General features: G+C 50.1%; 1 protein-coding gene across 11 annotated transcripts in view; it reads right to left on the reverse strand.

Annotated features, from left to right (window-relative positions):
- Nucleotides 1-12,498: 12,498 nt before the first annotated feature.
- The window catches only part of ICA1 (islet cell autoantigen 1), a 113,215-nt gene continuing 106,206 nt past the window's right edge, over nucleotides 12,499-19,507 (reverse strand). For all 11 annotated transcript variants that reach the window (XM_084896688.1, XM_084896685.1, XM_084896684.1 and 8 more), the window contains one exon: nucleotides 12,499-12,769. In XM_084896688.1, the coding sequence (XP_084752814.1) occupies nucleotides 12,648-12,769 (122 nt within the window). In that variant the 3' untranslated portion in view covers nucleotides 12,499-12,647. The remainder of the gene's footprint in view (nucleotides 12,770-19,507) is intronic.

The raw sequence follows: 19,507 nt of genomic DNA on the forward strand, positions 1-19,507 counted from the left end.
TCTCGGGAAGTCTATGGAGAGACCCATGGCAAGTAGTGGAGTCCTCTGTCCGGTAGCTAGCAAAGGAACTGAGGCCCGTTGCCAGCCACAATGGGATTGAATTTGGAAGCAGGCCCTCAGCCCCAGCAAACCACTCCTGGGTTCCTGACCCTCAGAAACTGTGAGACAACCAATGTTTTTGTGTTCAGATGCTAAGTTTTAGGGTCCTTTGCTACACATGGTTAAAGAACTAATACAGCCAAGACCGGTTTGGCTCAATGGATAAGAGCGTCAGCTTGGGGACTGAAAGGTACTGGGTTCGATTCCGGTCAAGGGGATGTACCTTGGTTGCGGGCATATCCCCAGTAGGGGGTGTGCAGGAGGCAGCTGATCGATGACTCTCTTTCATCGATGTTTCTAACTCTCTATCTCTCTCCCTTCCTCTCTGTACGAAATCAATAAAATATATTAAAAAAAAAAAAAAAAGAACTAATACAATACAGCGGCTCCACTCCATGCCACCCCCTACCACCATACACATAGTTATACTCAGTATTGACACCTAAAGTCTTTAGATAGCGTTCTATCTTCTGGTTGCATAAAACAAAGCTTGCCCCATTTTAGAATGGACACTTTTTAAAAAATATATTTTATTGATTTTTTACAGAGAGGAAGAGAAAGGGATAGAGAGCTAGAAACGTCGATGAGAGAGAAACATCGACCAGCTGCCTCTTGCACACCCCCTACTGGGGATGTGCCCGCAACCAATGTACGTGCCCTTGACCGGAATCGAACCTGGGACCTTTCAGTCCGCAGACCGATGCTCTACCACTGAGCCAAACCTGTTTTGGCTAGAATGGACACTTCTTAAAAGGAGCCCTTTGGACTCAGTCCATAACAAAGCTTTCCCATGCAAATTTTGCTATTGGAGCAAGTCACGTGGTATTAAGTCCACTGTATGTACCTAAATGTTGTCTGATACTACTAGTAAACTATGCTACCTGAGACAAACCAATAGTGAGGTGGGTGTGGGGATTAAACCCTTCCAGAAAAGGATTCCCTATAGAAAATGAGGCAAGAAGGGATGGGGCAGATGATCAGGTTTTCAAGCTGGGAAAGAAGAAAAAGCAGAATAAAAAAAAAAAGAAAGAAAGAAAGAAAAGAAAAAAGAAAAAGAAATACTTCTACCTCAAAGGTCTTTGTTTTTCCCCCTTAAGAGGAGTCTGGTAGCCACTGGTTCTAATCCAGCCCATTCCATTCCATGGGCATTTGCATCTCTCACAAAGGAGATAAAAAATAAATATTTCAATGGCTCCAGATTAGTTTGGTGATGGCCCCTCTCATTCAAAACAGCCATTTTCTTAACCCTAAGAATTTGAACAATTAGATCATTTTTCCTCACAAAGATTTTCGGATAACAAGAAATGGGTTTCCTTTCACATGACAAATTCTACTCAAGTCTTGGCATCAGTCTGGAGCATGACTTCGATGACATTCCTTTAGCCAAAATTGGGTATGGCCCTGCAGGCAATGGATGTTATTTCAAACCGCTGTCTGGAAGCGAGCTGGATAAAAGGTGGATGTAGGGCTCCACCCAGACCTGCCAAATGGGGAGAAGGGTTCACGCTGGAAAGGCAAACCTTTCTCAGGTTTTCTATTCCACTTTGTGAAGGAAAAGGGTCATCCCCAAGGGACGGCAGTTAACAAAGGACACTGCTCACGGACTGCAATCACAGCCTGCCATTTTTCATATGGGCTGAAACCAAGGCAACAGGTTCATCCTGACTCACTCTTCCTTCAGCCATGTCTGACAAACGCCTGGCGTGGCCTCCCTGCTTCCCTTCCCGGGGACCACCCTGGGAGTTCTGTATGAAGAACCTGCTGCTTTTTGAATCCCTGACCCCTTCTCCTGATGGCTCCCCAAAATCCAAGACCATGGCAGCAGGACTTGTGAGGAGACGATAAAAACTTGGTGGGAAGAGGGTCTGTGGGCGGAGGAGAAAGCGCTGAGACACACTTTCACAATAATTTGAAACATTTTATCTTTTCTGACATGGAGCATGTATTATTTTTGTAATGTTTTGTAAAAGAAGCAACATGAGCTTCATTCTGCAATTATTTGCAGTCCCCTTCTCCTGCCAGCTCCGGCTTCTTACCATCCATCCACCATCCAGCTTGCAGCAGAAAGTGGGTGTGACTGAAATGACTGCTTCCCATGTTTCTAATATAAAGACAAGGTGAAAAAAGACAAAGACAAGGTGGAATTCAAGGGAAGTGATCAACAGGAAAATAAATGCTTAACTTCACTAGTCACCAAAACATTGCAAATTGAAATAACGTGTGGCCTTTAAACTGGCGAAGATTAAAAATTAGAAAAATGTTCAGTACCCAGGGCGTGGCCTCAGAGGAGTCACTCCCGTAGCTAGGATCAGAAGAGTAAGTTGGGACAGCCCGAGCAAGAATGTGGCAGCTCTCCCACGGAGTGACAAAAGGCAGGTCACAAACCAGTGTGACCCCCTGGTTTTTCAAAAATGCATACATAAGTGAGTAAAAAAAAAAGACATAAAGAATGTACTGAAACGAATCATGATTATATACAGTTACATGAGCTTAAAATCTCTGCCTCTAAGGTCCTCAAGGACAGTGTGGCTCTATCGTCCTCCTGCTGCTGTCCACTGCCATTTGCACCTTTCCTGGCCTGTGGGTGGGTCCGTCAGAAGCCACCCCCTAGATACTCATGCAAGAGGCCCTGACCCTCCCCAGACCTGCATGCCCTCCCTGCCCCCCAAACTGCCCTTGCCCTGTTCACACCTACAAAGCGAGGCCAGAAGACCAGGACGTGTCAGACCTCAGCCTGGACCCATTCTCGGTCTTCTCTGGGTGATTTGCCTGTAGCCGTGGACATGGTTTATGGGTCAGAAAAAAACAGCCTGCTTGGCCTGGGCTTCTCTCCCCTGGGCTCACCAGTGAAGCCCAAGATACAGAAGCCAGGGCTCCCCGGGGCTGGTGCCGAGGGCAGGTAACAGATGGGTGGCAGGCTGCAGGGAGCAGGAGCTCAGGCCGGTGTGTGGTCAGGCTTTGTTCTCTCCCTGCTGGCTTCTTCCTCTCCGGCTGGAGCCAAGGATGGCAGCTCCCATTGGCAGGATAAAAATACCTCGCAGCTTGACGGCTGAGGCCCACACATGGCCAACTGAGCCACTGAGGGCCAGGGCAGAGGAAACGGTACAGAACGACTGTGGCCGCCCTGCAGGGAAAGGTGGCCGGAGGACACTCCCGCTGGCTTCCACGTGGACGGTTTGGGCTTCCAGTCTCACAGGAAGTTCCAGGGACATAGGTGCCGCTGCATCGGCGTGAAACCCACAATCGGCATGCGTGTTTGACTTTTATTGTTCATCTATCCCTTGGAGGATTCATAGGAGCTATAGGTCATTTCCTCAGGAAAAATTCAGAGGTACATTTACACACACACACACACACACACACACACACACACACACTCACCCACACACGATCTCAATCTCAAAATATGTACAGAACTCGGGGGCTAAGAAGTCCATAAATTCCTGGACAGGAATAGGGTTTATAATCCCAGCTGCCAGAAATAGCCATGAACTTCTAGAAGAGAATGAGAGGAAGGGTGTGGATGTGCCGAGTGCTGTGCCAGTCCCGAAAACGCCTTTTCTTTGTGCTGGAGACGGGGTGCCGTGGAGGATGCCCTACGATGTGGAACCAACAGAAATGCCAGCGAGCAGACACCTCAGACTGAAATCAATTAAAGAGCTCCCCGGAAGTGGCTGGAGAAGGAAGCCGGGAGCTGATGTATAGCCTGGCCTCCACTGATGAGAAATTATTTCTACCCTGGCTTGCAGAGGGGCCCTGGGTGCAGATCTCAGTTGGGTTCAGACGTTTCCTGAGCACTTTTTAAAAAAATTATTATATATATATATATATATATATATATATATATATATATATATATATGTATATATATATATATATGTATATATATATAATTGATTTTTTACAGAGAGGAAGGGAGAGGGATAGAGAGTTAGAAACATGGGTGAGAGAGAAACATCTATCAGCTGCCTTCTGCACACTCCCCCCTGGGTATGTGCCCGAAACCAAGGTACATATCATTGACCAGAATTGAACCTGGGACCCTTCAGTCCGCAGGCTGATGCTCTATCCACTGAGCCAAACCAGCTAGGACCATTTCCTGATCACTTCTAATCCGCTCTCTGCTCGGGCAAGTCATGGAGAAGTGGCCCATCCTAATGCTAAAGTCAGGACTTAACATGAGGTGGGACTCAGGGGCCATCTCCCACCAGTAGAGCATCAGGCAATAGGAATAGGGGGCTGGGGTTGGGAAAGGAATGGGGGGGGGGGCATGCAGGAAGAGATTTGATAGAGAGCCTATGGGGCCCAGAAGTCAACTGAGGTTCATCGTGTTCTCCAAAGAAACACTGGCTCAATGCATGTGGCCACGTGCTTGTGAACTCCAGAGCGAGCACATGGGCATGTGGCGAACAGTAGGGCTCTTGTCAGTCTCCTATCAATTATCAGAAGGCAGGATGTAGGTGTGTATTTTGTATTAAGGCTAAGGACCCTATTTTCAGAGGGAAGTACAAAGAACAAAGAGGTGCAATGGATCAAAGTTCAGGTGAGCCACAGGAGAGCAATCATGCTCATGCTGACCTAGCAACTCCAGGGTTGGGCCATGACAGCCCCCTCATCTCCTTCACCGGGTGTCTTGTCTAGACCTCTCTGCATCAGCTTGCTTAGACTCCGCCATTCCTTGAGGCTCCCATGGTTTTATAGTCACTGTGCATTGCTTGTTTTCATTTGGATTTCTGTTCTTCTGTCATGGACACATTGTTTCATGTCATCCCCAGTTCACCATGGAAGGTGGGAGAAGCTGGTAACTTCTTGACTCTTGTCTGGGTGGAAAGTTAGTTCTGCCAGGACTGCCCGGGTGTGAGTTACTAGCTAAGCCCTGTCTCTCCTAGCAGGATGGGAGCCAGGACTGCTTAGAGGGGGACATGGGTGTGACAGGTAGTGAGTACGTTCATGTGGAACTTTCTAGTCTCCTGTAAAGACAGAACTGCCAAAATTACAAGGCTATTTTCCACTAAAAACAAAAACAACCCACGCAGCTTCCTTTTTTAATCCATATCTATTTTCTTCTTTCCTTTGGACAAACTAGATTTTACTAGTGGTTAGACAATCATCTACGTTACACAGTGTTCCCTCTAGTATTTCCAGTACTCACCTGGCACCATACTAGCACGTAATTATTATAATATTATTGACTTATATTTGCTACACTGTACTTTACAACACCATGGCTTTTTTTAAAAAAAAAACAACAACACACCAATCTGTACTTCTCAATCCCTTCAATTTTTTTCACTCAGCCCCCAAACCCTCCTCCCTTCTGGCATTCATCAGTCTGTTCTCTGTATCTAGGCATCTGTCTGTGCTGAATTTTCATGTAAGGTTTTCAAAGTCAACTTTGAAGACCTAGAGCCTTTTTAAGGCAGATGTACCAGTACCCATGGAATATTGTCTGCCCTCTCTCAGTTCCCGGCCCCTTACAGTGAGGCATGCAACCATTCCTGGCCAATGGGCTGTGTACCATTCCTTGGGTAACGGCACAGCCCATGCACCACACCCCAGCTCTACCTTGCCTTGCTTCAGTGATGGAAGTGCTCACATGGTTCTTGAGATCAGCCATCAGCTGATGACGCTCCCTCAGCATCAGTCCCTGAGGGCTTGTGGGGGTCCAGCCTCACTGACCCATGCTGGAAATATAGCATTAGTGAGAAAGAAAGGAAATTTTCTTGTTGTAAGGAAATGTGGTGGTGGTTGCTGAAGCGTAACCTGGCCTATCCTGACTTTCCCACAGATGGAGGCTGGAAGACAGCCGTGGGGACAGACTCCTGAGTCTGGACCCAGGTTCTCTGCTTCTGCTGCCCCCCCAGGCTCTCCTCCTGGAGTGCTGCCTCCCTCTGTGGAGGAGCCAGAATCCACTTCTTTTTTCTTTATGTTAAAGCCATGCTTACTGAGGCGTTCAGTGACGTTCATCCTTCTTAGTGTGTGGTTCTATGGATTTTGACAAATGCAACCGTGTAACCACCAACACAATTAATTTCCAGGAGCATCCCGACATACCCAGAACTTTCTTGGGCCCCTCCCCCAGCCTCAGGCCCTGGAAACCGCTGATCTGACACCTGTCATAGATTTGCCTTTTTCAAAATGGCATACGAGTGGAATCACACAGTGTGTAGCCTTACAAACGAACAACCTTTTTACTTGGGAATGCTTTTAGGTGGATAGAAAAGTTGTAAAGATGGTATAAAACTTCTTACCCGGTTTCCCCAATGTTAACACATTACGTAGCTATAGGACAGTGTCAAATGGAAGACATTGACATCAGTATGATACTATGATACTATTAATTAATTATGGACTTTATTTGGGTTTCATTCATTTTTCCACTGATGTCTTTTTTTCTTTTTTTCTTTTCAAGATCCAGTCCCAGATCCCACATGACATTTAGTTGTCTTTCTCTGTAATTTCCCCCATCAGTGGTGGTTTCTCAATCTTTTATTTTTTTCATGACCTTGGTACTTTCGAAGGATACTGGTCAAGTATATTGTAATTGTCTCTCAGTTTTAGTTGGTTTTATATTTTTCTTATGACTGGACGGAGCTGTGGAACTTGGGGAAGAATACTACAGAGGTGAAGTTTCCTTCTTACTGCATCCCAGCAGGTACAGGACCCCAAGGTGAAGGATCGTTTTGCTTTGGGAATTAATGGTGTGTCCCCGTGCCCTGCTACCTAAGCTCCCGTGGCATGCTTGTACCGCAGTTCGTTTATCCATTCGCTCAGCAAAGGATATTTAGGTTGTTTCCAGTTCGGGGAGATTATGCATAAAGCTGCTACAAATATCCAAATCCACGCTTTTTTGGGAACGTAAATATTATTTCCCTGGAGGGTGAATTCCTAGGCGTGGGATTGCTGGGTTGTATGGTAACTGCGTGTTTAACTTTCTGTGAAACTGCCAAATTGTTTCCGAAATGGCTGGTCAGTCAGCCTTCCCATCAGCGATGTGTGTGAGTGCCCGTTGCTCTGCATCCCCCTTCCTTTTGATCAGTGGTCTGGTTAAGGGTTCTCGTGCAGAATGCCTTTCCTACGAGCACGATTCGAGCACGTCCCCTTCCTGCGGCAGAGCCCACTTCACTCCTACTCTCAGTCAGGAGCCTCTTATTCATCCTTCACGCCTCCGTTCCCGTGGGGTTTGGGAAAGAGCTAATAAATGATGGGGAGAGAGAGTGGCCCTTGAGGGTCTCCGGGAAGGCGGTGGGGAAGGAGATGCTCCCTCTCTTACTTCAATAGCATTTACCAAGCGAGTGACCTTCTGGGACACTAGTGGCCACGCTTGTATGCTGCTGTGTGAGCACAATATTAGCTCATGTAAAAACTCCATGAGCAGGGAATGCTCCATCCCTATGAGATGATGAGAAAATGGAAGCTCAGAGAGGGCTTATGACTTGGAGCTTGGGCAGCCTCCACTTGACCACAGATTTGTCCAGCTTCAGAGCCCAAACTCTTAAGTACTGCCCTCTACTACTGTCCTGAATCCCATTCCCAAAAGCTGCATGTATTATAATATTTGGGGGGGGGGGCGGGGGGAGAGAGAGAGAGAGAGAGAGAGAGAGAGAGAGAGAGAGAGAGAGAGAAGAAAAAAGAGAGATTGGGCCCTAATCAGTTTGGCTCAGTGGATAGAGCATCAGCCTGCGGACTGAAAGGTCTCAGGTTCGATTCTTGGTTGTGGGCACATGTGTGCAGGAGGCAGCTGATCAATGATTCTCTCTCATCAATGTTTCTATCTCTCTATTCCTCTCCCTTCCTCTCTGTAAAAAAATATATATATATAGTTTTTAAAAAAGAGAGATTGGTTCTTAAAGGAGTGTTGGGTGTCTTTGAATTATTTTCTTCGGCTTTCAGTATCTAGCAAACACATTGAAGTAAAAGTCGCTTGGTCTGAAGTCAGCGTACTTGTATTCTGGTCCTGGCTTTTCACTTACTTACAGTTTTGTGGGGAGTTTTATGGGAGGGGGTGTATATTTTTTGTTTTGTTTTTTAATTTTTATGTCCCTCGGTTTCCTCATCTGGACATGAGCAGATTGGCTGCCAAGAGCCCCGTGATCCTGTTTGAGTTCCAGGAAGCCAGCTGTAAGAGAGCTGCAATGTAAGTCTCTTCAGTGGGCCCCCGGGGAGCGCCAGGCCGTCCAGCGGAGTGTCTGGAGGTGGCCTCAAAAGGGGCCCCTTGTAGTGGGGTTTCTGGAGAACATCCCAGTTCTTTAAACCACCTCACTCCATACCCCTCTGGCAAGACTACACCAGTGTCTCCTCAAAGTCATCCCAGTGAAAGCCAGAGTGGATCACTATTGCATTTTCCTGCCCAGGATCCACTTCCTCTTCCTCTAGTGACAGCACCCCAGTTCTCCATGCTCAGCCCTGAGGGTCAGGGACAGGCACATGTAAAGCCTGATTCCCCCGCCCACCTTCATCCCAGTGGTTGACAGGCGATTGGACACAGGACCCAAGGCAGGCTCAATTCCAAAACTTTGCTGAAGGTTCTGGTCCCTTTGCTTCCTTATGAGAAGTCTCTTGGAATGAAGAGGGATTTAGAGCTAGGAGCTGAAGAAGGGACAATTAACTAGGGTATTGCCTGAGCCCCTAGATGCAGCTATGCCTGAAGCATAAACTCTTCAGTTACTTGGGCAAATATATCATCACTTCTTTTTTCTTTCTTTTCTTTTTTTTTTTTTTTTTTTTTTTTGTGTGTGTGTGTGTGTGTGTGTGTGTTTAAATGAATTCTAGTTGAATGAGGTTTCAGATGTGTTCTTTGAACTTTCTGCTTTCTCATCCATACTTGCCCCTCTGTCAGGGTTCCAGAATCCTAGTTATTTTGATGATGATGATGAAGAAGAAGAAGGAGGAGGAGGAGGAGGAGGAGGAGAAGGAGGAGAGGAGGAGAAGGAGGGGAGGAGGAGAAGGAGGGGAGGAGGAGGAAGAGGAAGAGAATGAGGAGGGGTGAGGAGGAGGAGACTCTATAAGCTCTATGAAGGACAAGCTCTAATGCTGTGTTATGAAATATATAACATTATTGCCGACACTCCACACCCACTTCAGACCCATCACAAACATCATTCATTTTTCAGAAGCCTTGTCAACGCAGAATTCTCGGCAGCCATTGCCAATCAGTCCAGCTTGGCTCCAAGCTGAACGCTGTTTTCCAAAACAGCTGAAGAGACCTACACCAGGGTGCGGTGAGTGGTGCCAGTTGGTGGACTGGGGAGATGGTTTAAATCAAAGTAGAGGGTTCATTGCCATGGCCCGTCTGAAGGACACTAGTTGATCACAAAGACAGATGCAACTTTGATCTCCTGGCAAAGTCAGCAGTGCTAATAGTTCGCCTGATCCACTGCCAGAGCCCGGCCCCTGGGGGCAGGTCTCTGAGAAAGGGAAGCAAGGAGTTCAGTCAATCTTGGAGGTGAAGCGTGAGCAGAAGGCAGGAGAGGTCTGGCAGGTACCATTGACCCAGATGGCCAGGCAGCCGCTCAGGCACCTCGGGGGTCTCATCCTGGCCTCACACCCAATGAAAGACCCGCCCCAGCAGGATGGGTGAGCCCCACCGACATGCCCCCTGGCAACTCATGGTTCCCCGGGGCTGCCAACTCTGAGCAGATCACATTTTCTTGGGCCTAAACCTCTGTCAAAAAGTGCTGGTTCTTTCTATGTTGATGCATTTCTAATTCTGAATCTGATGGGTGCTTTTCTCACTCTCCCAGAACTCAAAACCGACTTGACATTTCTAAAATTACATTTTGAAGGCAATGAATCTATAATGGGCGCCAAGGCCCCTGCCAGCTGGGGGGAAACAGTAAGAAAGGAGGAAGTAGAAAGAGTTCTGGCTCCCTCCTTCCATTGGAAGATTCTCTATGTATGGGCAGGGCAGGGGGAGAAGTGTTTGGGGGGGGGGGGGTATGTAGACCACCTGAGGTGGCAGCCAAGTTCTGCAGGAGCAGGTGCTGTCCCAGTCTCCCTGAGGGTTCCACTGCAAAGGCGGGTCAGGCGGGCCTCAAGACGTGGCGTGAAAACGAAGAAGTGAGACTGGGCGCGATGAGGGTGGGGCTCCTTTTCTTCATGCCCCGGAGTTGGGGAGTTCTCTGAGGCTGGCCCCCAGAGAAGGCCCCTGGCCCGGCACACAGCCCCGTGTAAAAGAGAATCTGGCAGCAGCTGCTTCTCCTTAAACTGAGAGGTCGCTGAGGGGCTTTGTGTGCGTCTGGATCAAAACACGCCCATCAAGAGGGATCAAGAGCCCAGCCAAGTGGATTGCAGATGGGAAAGGGGGTTGAATCTTTTTTCTTTTTTTTTTTAACAAAAAAATGTAAAGAAAATTCAGGGAGAAAATGCCCCATGTGCGTTTCTTTCTTTTCACTTGTTGCAAAGCCTGCCCGCCGACCACCATTCTCCTCTCCCCGTCCGTCACTCACAGATCAATGTTAGCGTGCAGCCTGTTAGTGTTTAAAGTGATCCATTCAACATGGGAGAACCCCACAGCCTCTACCCGCCCCCTCCCACCCGGCTCCCTGCGCCTGCAGCCTGGAGTCAGCCCCTGCTGACCCGGCTCCTCTCTGCGGCTGCTAACAATTGTGACCCAGGATAGAACTTAATGCACATTCCACATGGGGCAGTGCCCTTGAGCAATCATTAATCCGGGCTACAAGGTGACTCCAGGGTGCTGGGGACTGGGAGACAGGGGACAGGCAGGCAGGGGCCCTGTTCTCCGGTGGGGGTGGGGGAGGCAGATGCAGGGTCATGTCTGCGCTGAGTCAGGAGCCAGGAGAAGGGCAGGAGGGGACTGTCAGGGTGAGAGAGGGTGGTTCCTCAAAAGGAAACCACACCACGCTTTCGGGGAGTCCCTGTGCAGAAGGTGGGGTCCTGGGGTGGGCAGGGCTGGGAGGGTGGCTGAGGGTAAGGAGAAGGGCATCGTGGGTGGAGGGGGCTGCAAAGGCACAGGCCCAGAGACCAGGGTGGTTTAAGGGTACAGCAAGCCCTGCCATGTGTGTGTGTGTGTGTGTGGGGGGGGGGTTGGGGGCGTTGGGGAGGGTGGCCAGGTGGGGCCCTGGGTTGTATCTTGATCTCCTTAAAGACTGAGAGTGCCCTGCTAGGAACTGTTAAGTGAGGTTCTAATGAATGAGATTCCGGGACAGCCCGTGCTGGCAGGAAGTGAGCAGATACACAAGCCACATAACATCCCATCCCCCCCACCCCGTCTTCTTTCTGTGCAGAAAAGGAAGCTGCCTTCCGCTCTCCCCGTCTGCCTTCCTCCGGACTGCCCCCCGGGTCCCGGGCAATGGCTGGGCCCTTCCGTGAGGGCCCTCCCCACACACAGGCAGCGGGGAGCCCAGCATTCTGTGGGTTTGGGGGAGACCCTTGCAGAACTGGGGACTAAGGCCACAATGAGAGCAGAACCTGGCCCGCCCCAAGCCCAGCTGAGCACTTAGAACCATTTCCTGGCTAATCATCAATTCTACCCCCACGCAGGGCCACTACCCACTGAAAGGGCTGCATGCAGGCCTCTGTGGACCGCTGGCCTCTCCCTTAGCATGCCACGGGGGACAAGGGAGGGGTGGATACCGGCTCTGGGGTCTCCATCACTGTGGGGTGTGTACTCCACTTATGTTCCCATCTGCAAACTGTCCCTCCCACCCCTGCCTCAGCCAAGAGAAGTGCAGGTCCTCCCAGCTGCTGGGCCTGGGGGACGCAGGGTCCGGTCAGCAGCTTCCCGCGGGTGTGACCTCTCCTCCTCCTCCCTCCCTCCCTCCCTGTCCCTCCCCCCACGCACCTCCCCATTGTGTCCCCACCACAGATTCATTTATTAACTTGACTTTGCGAGTCAAATATCTTCTCCATTTAATTAAAAAACAACAGCTCATGTCACAGGGACTGCAGAGATACATGCTTTTGAATTGTGGCCTCGGAAGGACAGCAGGAGACACTGGCATGGCCGACAGGGCTGCTTCCCAGGGATGGGTCATGCATCCTCTGCCCAGGGACCCACACGGCCATCGGGAGGGGCCAGGATGGTGTCTGGGTGGCGTCCCGAGCTGTTTGGGGGGTCGGTGGCTGGGCTAACGGAGGTGTCTCCCTGCAGCCCCCCTCCCCAGGGGACAGGCAGGGGTGCAGCAGGCGGCATTTAGGCTTTGCTGGCCTCCTGCTACCTCCGTGTCTGCAGACACCTTGTATAAACCCGACCCAGAGTAGGTTTAAGGCTTGAACTTGGACCTCACCATAGCCCAGGGACAGACACATCAGCAGCCACGAGGCAGGTTTTGGCAGGAGAGCGGCCAGCCCGGGACCCCCTCCTAGACAACCCTGTATGGTTAGGTCCCCACAGAGAATGCACTACCTCCCTGTAGACCAAAGAAGAGTAAATAATCATACCAATAGAAACTGGGCCTTGGACCCTTTCGCTTTATTAAAATGGCACAGAAATAGTAAAACAGCATACTGATCACGTGATCCGCCTGCAGGCCCCCCCGGGGTGCTGCTGAGGAGCGAACATGGGGCCCCTGCCAGAGGCCGCAGACTCATGCATTGAGCAATTCGTGTTCTTTATCGGTTTTCCCCACCGCGTCAGGGTTTGATAAGGGGTCGAGGTCAGCGAAGAGGCTGAACCAGGCGGTCAGGTCCGAGGCAGGCTTGGCGGGCTCTGGGGAGAGACGAGCAGAGGTCAGCACACCACCTTCCAAACGCCCGCCTCCCCCACGCTGCCTGCGGGGCCCAGGCTCCCCGTGGAAAGGGTGGCTGCTCGGCCAGACAAAGCCCATGGCGCTGCACCTGAGACCCAGGAGGGAATCCAAGGCCCTCACATTTCTCAACCACGGCCTGATGCTCAGCAAAGACCCACTCTTGGTTACACCCCACCCCAGCAGCTGTCAGAGCCCACAGATTGTCTAAAACCTCAGGCCCGGCCACTTCACCACCAGCAGGAGATAGACAGCAGTTATTTCCAAAATCGGACTGCGTGGCTGAGGAAGCCAGGTGCCTTCCTGGGTGCCCCCAGAGGAGTCATTCCCAACCCGCTGGGTCAAGAGAAATACCAGTGGCCACTCCTCGGACTTCAAAGCCCCAGGCCGGGAAGGGGGCTGGAGTCCAGGCCTGGACACTCAGGGTCACTGCCTTCTTCAACCCCCTCCCACCAGGCAGGGGAGGCGGCTTCCACACGCCCCCCAGGCGCCCTCTGGCTCTGAACCGGCCCCACCCCCCTTCGGCCTCACCGGAGCATTCTCTTCAGCTGTTCTCTTCCCAAACCACCTGCCCCCACTTCCTGAAGGCCACAATTATAGAGCCAAATTATTTCCCAGATGAGAACATTTTCAAAAGAGGGACTGATGCAAGTGATTGCTAAAGAAGTCGGGGGCTCTTCTTTATCAAAACCATCCCACATGAGAACGGGAGTTCACTGGCGTGGATGACCCGTGCGTTCTTCCCTTCTCCAAACAGGTGGGAGTATCAAAAGCACAAAGAAAACGTCTCTTTGACAGGTGATCCTTCTAGCCAAGAGCAGCTAGGAATATGCTTGCCATCTGGCTAAAAGGAGCCTCAGAGACTGTGGGAGGGCGAGTTGCTAAACGTGGTTGTATTAGAGTGATGGGGAGCTGAGGAACTGGTGGGATGAGACCACCATAAGCAGGAGATAATCAATGTGTCTACTAGAGCAGTGTTTCCCAAACGTCTCTCACGAGGAGAATCACCTGGTGGAGTTGTTAAAACTAGAATTCTAGTTTAGCACTTCTTAGTTGGGATTTAGGAATCTGTATTTTAACAATTCCACCAGGTGACTCTCATCATGAGAGAAGTTTGGGAGACACTGTACTAGAGAGATAAAACTACTGTGAGCAAGGCTAGTTGGTAACATGCAAGCATCACTGTGACATTAGCTGAATCCCATGTGCAGTTAGCCCTCAAAGACCCTTGGTTTATTTTGATACCATAAACTGAGACTGGAGATATCTCAAGATTGTCTGGTTGGGAGTGGGGAACAAGAAAAAAAAAAAAGGAAGTAACTTTCTTTTGTCATGTAAGAGGTCACACAAGGAAACTGTCTGGAGCAAGACTGATGTAGGCGGATAGAGAATATCAAGATATCTTAAAGAGAGCCCCATGAAAACACCCTTCAGACTCACTTCCCCTTCCTCCTAACCTTTGCAAAGGCCTCCCGAGGCCCTGAGTGGGCGTGGCCTGCGGGAGGCTGCAGGCCCCTGTACTTGGGGGCGGCCCTCACATTCCCCAGCCCTCGTGGTGGGAGGGAAAACCAGGTGCAACTGTTTGCACACACCTACAAGAACGCCATGGGAATGCTTTTTGATGATAGCAGACACTCCCTTTAATGTCCCCTGGTCAACCCAGGGAGAGGGAGGTGATGGCCAGAGGGAGGGAGAGCTGCAAAAGCGGACGAGATCCCCAGTGTAGCAGGTGTTCTCGGGCCTGTCTCAAAGGAGAATGGAGCGCAGGAGCTTGGAAGGCCCTCTTCTGAGACTAAGAAACCCGGCTTCTCCTGAGGAGCGCTCAGTCCACGCTTTGTCTGGTGGTGGCAATGGCCTTTTCAGCTAAAGACAGCAACCCTTGGTGGCCTTTCCTAGCTTGCTGTTTTCTTTTTTTTCTTTTTTTCTTTTTTTTATTTTATTGATTTTTTTACAGAGAGGAAGAGAGAGGGACAGAGAGCTAGAAACATCGATGAGAGAGAATCATCGATCAGCTGCCTCCTGCACACCTCCCCACCGGGGATGTGCCCGCAACCAAGGTACATGCCCTGGACCGGAATCAAACCCGGGACCTTTCAGTTCCCAGGCCGACGCTCTATCCAATGAGCCAAACCGGTCTCGGCCTAGCTTGCTGTTTTCACCCGATCCTGGGGGAGCAGCCAGTCACATGGAAACACACATTGGGTTCCTCCTTGGTAGATTAGACAAAGGGAATATGAATGAGGACAGCCAGCCAGGAAAAAGAGGGGAAGAATGTACTACCTGGGATCATGCATGATTTCAGATATTGCATCAAAAGCAACCAGATTTTGAGGGAATTTTTTCTGGACTCTGGTGACAGTTGTGTAATAATATAAATTTACCAGGATCCCAGGAACCATCCCCGTACCATGGGTGAATTTTATAGTATGTACATTATAGCTCAATAAATCAGTTTTTAAAAAATGAGCACTATTTGGCGTCATCCAGGAGTAACATAACCTCTCCGATTCCTAGAAACTTAGCCCTGGAGCATTTTGCTCCTAAACCCAAATCACATCAAACAGTGGAAATGTGGAAAGTTAAGACCGCAGTTCCACTGAGTGCCAGACAAAGCCGAACGAGGTGGAAGCTAACTGGGTACATGTTACCCCTTCCCTCTGCTTCTCTCCGGGACACCGAGGCCCCTCTGTGCTCAACAGAGCCTGGACCCTCCCCACCGCCCCTGGGCCTGGCCTGGACGCCAGGAGCAGATTCTCGCCCGTGGCGCCCACACCAGCAGCCTGCAGCACCTGGGAGCTAGCTAGAAATGCAGGTTTACGGTGCCCACCTGACCTCCCGGATGGGAATGCCGGGGGTGGAGCCCAGGAATTGATTCTAACGGGCCCTCCGTGACCGTGTCCGTGAAGCACGTGTGCGTCTGGGAGGCGCTGCCACAGATGGTCTCCAAGGAGGCTGCCAGAATCAGAGCTGGGACAAGGAGACAGGCCCTCCTGGGAAATACAGGGGTCCGCTTCAGGGCCCCACATTCTCCCCAGGCCGCGAAGTTTTAAGCTCTTGGATCCTTCAAGCAATCTGGGATGAGGAGGCTGACGCTTCCAGAGGGAACCGGACTGACTGGGAGGAAAGCCAGGGGCGAGGCAAGGCGGGCAGCCTCGCTGGAGTCCGCGTGCTTCTCGCTACACGGAGATGGCTCTTTTTCAAGGTCACGCTCAGCGCTCAAGTTTTAAAATGACTCCAGAGATCACTGGCAGGAAGAGGCAGGTCCCAAGCATCACAGTTTCCAGAGTATTCAGTGGACCACATTCCTAAAGGAGGCAGGTCAAGACGGAGCTCCCGTTCCTTTACAGAATGGGCATGTTCCCTGAACGTCCAGCTTACGGACCTAATAAAATGTCTGTGTGTCAAGTCATACTTTATAAGTACCACAAAGACAACTCCGAGTTTCAAGCCTATCATCTGACTGTGATGGCAGCTTCCTTCAATCAGACCACAAATGTCTCCTACCTGGACTCCTTCATAAAACACTGTGTTTGTGAATGTGGTCCACCTCATGACCCGCAGAGGCCACAGCTAGGATCTATGGAGTTGGGGGCTTTTCTGCAGAAGAGGGCATGGAAGAGGAAGAGCCTAAAGATACCCCCCTCTTTGGGGACTAAGAGCATGGAGACAGCCTATCTCAGAATTGTCACAAGGACACAGGGCGTCAGGATTCCCCTGTCCCGGCGCTGAAGCAGGACATCAGTCCGCTTGCCATCACAGTCTCTGCTCAGGACTGCTAGGAAGCATCAGGCCAGCAGTCCCTTTCTGTGTGCACGGAGGGAGACAGTGGTGTGGCTGTGTCACCCATTATAGATTGTTTTAAAATTTTCAAGGCAAATACAGAGCTCAGCTGCCATTTCCCCCTCACGCGTACCTCGCAGGGAATCTGTAGGGGAGGGTGTGGTGAGGGTGATGATGGACGGGATGCCAAGCCAGGTCTCGACCCCCTCAGCCTCTGTCAGGAAGATTTCTATTGAAAGGTAACTCCGTGTTGCTAATATCCCTCTAATTGCTGTCAACTGTTCTCTCCACGGTGTTAGTTGGCTGAGGCGTTTTTTTCTTAACACAAAGGAGTGGCTAGAAAGACTCCCATCTCAGAGGAACTGTCAGGAGAGAGTGGTGAGGGTGGGGGCGGCAGTGCCGAGAGCTCTGTGAACAAAATGACTATCCTAGAGCTCTCCATCCCTTTGATATGTCAACTGTGCTACCCATTTGCAGGAAACACATAAACTTTTATTGGAGCAATCCTGCCTCCTCTACTTACATAAGGGAAAATATAAATCAGCCAGGAAGCTCGCCGGCCAGCTAGAGCAGAGGAAGCCAAAATAACGCCCTGCAGAGTAACTCTCTACCGTGAATGGAACTGCGCCAAGGGGAGGAGGGGAGCACAAACACCCAGGCGGGGCTGATGGCCACTGGGGAGGGGTGGGCTATCCTTGCCTTTTATTGGGGATCAGGCAGTCCCTCTACCCACATCTCTGCATGCCTCATTCTCTCACCTTCTGCAAGTCTTGGCTCAGGTCTCATCTTCCCAATAAGAATCCTATAATTCTGCAGCCTGCCCTGCAGCCCCGCAGCTCTCCCCATCCCCTGCTTCTTTTCCTTGTTTTTTTTAGGACTACCAAAACCATACTTGTTCTTTTCTCCATAACACTGATCAGTTTCCAGCCTACAATGTTATTTGCTGATCATCGTTTTCTCTCCGTTAGAAGGTGAACTCCAGGGAGGCAGAAAGCTTGTCTTTTGAGTTCTCAGACAAATCCCCAGGGCCCAGCACTCAGAAGGACCCCGTACATATTTGCCGAATGAATGAGAAACTTGCCAGAGTGCTAGTAGGGAGGTGGCCCCAAGGGAGACTTTGGCTGAGAAATAAGAGGCCGCCCTGTAAGACCTCTTTCCCTTTCCATGGGCTCACCTTTCTCTCTTGTGGCCAGAACCCCTCTGTCCTTAGACTCTAGTGTGATTTTGTGCATTTCCTTTGGACTTGGGGCAGGCTGACGTGCAAAGGCCTGGGCCTCTGTTCTTGTCACTGCTCCAGGGCCCAGTGCTGGGGCCCCTCTGTGGGCGCTGGGCTGAGGCCTCACTCTGCCTTCTCAGGAAGAGGGCGTGGAGTCTGACGTGTAGGTGTCAGAGTGGAGCACGCACAAGTGCATGACACAGCCACCCTGGCAAATTGGGGACACCACCACCACCACTACCACCACCACCGGACTCAGATGGCAGCAGGGGCCCTGGTGCCTCCAAAGCGGGGGCTTGAGTAGGGTTCATCCTGCTGGATGAGAGATCGGAGTTGTGGATGCCGGCTCCGCCTCCTGACTCCCCATAGCTTGTCAGACCTCCACACAGGCGGGTGGGGTGAAGCTCAGCCATGGCTGGCCTTGCTTATCTGGGAGTTCCGTGCAGGCAGCGGTGAAACCAGCGGTGAAACCCAGGGCCAGAATGCATTTTTGGATTTCATGTCTCCTTCCTATCTCTAACTCCATTTCTGAAAAGAGTTGAGATGGCTACCAAACAGGACTCACAATGGAAGATGAAAGGGAGGATGGGTTTCATAGAGAAGGAGGACTTTTTTTGTCTTGCCCACCAACTCTTGTTGTGTCCGTGATCTCATCTCCAACAACCTGAGGTTTCTCTAATAGCCCATAATTACTTAATCATCCCAGCTCTGCCGTTTGTTCTCAGCTTTAAGTGCGAGATAAACAAGTTGTTAAGGAGCTAGGCTAAATTCATGGAAAATCCAAAACAATTTGAGAATTTCTTAATACTTTCTTATAATTAAAGCAGTACGAAAGGAGGAATCATATTGAAATACTAGAAAATGGTTCCCTTTACTAAGGTCTGTTCGACTAGAAACTCAAACTTGAAAATTGAAATTTCAACCTGCGTGAGTCTTAGTTTTTGCCTCATCAAATCAATATAGCTTCCAGGCTGTTGGTGCGCCCCAGTGTGCCCTGACCCTTCACCAATGCTTCTGACCACTCTGATGAGCATGGAAATGACTCCTGCTGTCACCAGGGATACATGGAATTGTTGGGCCATTGCTTCAGGCAGGAGTGAAACTGCTGAGCTGAGAGCACACTCAGGGTAGGGATGGGCCATGATGGGGAGAGAGCAAGAGCAAGATAAAACCTAGTGTGAAGAGTTAAGAAGCCCAGTGTTGTGTCAGTTGGGGACGTGAAGAACTTTGTCTTGTGAGAGTACACAAGGGCACTCAGGAGGGTGATGGCCGGGCAGGAATGGCAATCTGATCTCTCAAGTATACCATGAACGCGTCTAAAACCAAAAAGGCAATGAGATTGAGAACCACTCGGCTCACCCTGTATGAATAGAAAATATTAACATGGAGAAAATTGTGAGAAGGAATAGATTTTAAACCTTGCGATATATTTTACGGCTAGAATGTGATTCTAAGATTTCAGCTGAAAAGTTCTTGGAGATAAGAGAAAATGACAAAAATTAAGAAACAAACCAAAAAGATGCTAGATAGGAAACAAAACTCAGAAAACTCAGGGGAAAAAAGAAAAATGAAGCAAGAAATAGGCCTATGGATTAAAACCAAAAAACAAAGAATGAACAAACCACCCTAGCTGGTTTGGTTCGGTGGATAAGCATAGGCTCTTGGCTGAAGGGTCTTGGGTTGCAGGCTTGATCCCTGGCCTTCG

This window comes from Pipistrellus hanaki (assembly GCF_964339955.1).
Source record: "Pipistrellus hanaki genome assembly, chromosome: 10".
NCBI lineage: Eukaryota > Metazoa > Chordata > Mammalia > Chiroptera > Vespertilionidae > Pipistrellus > Pipistrellus hanaki.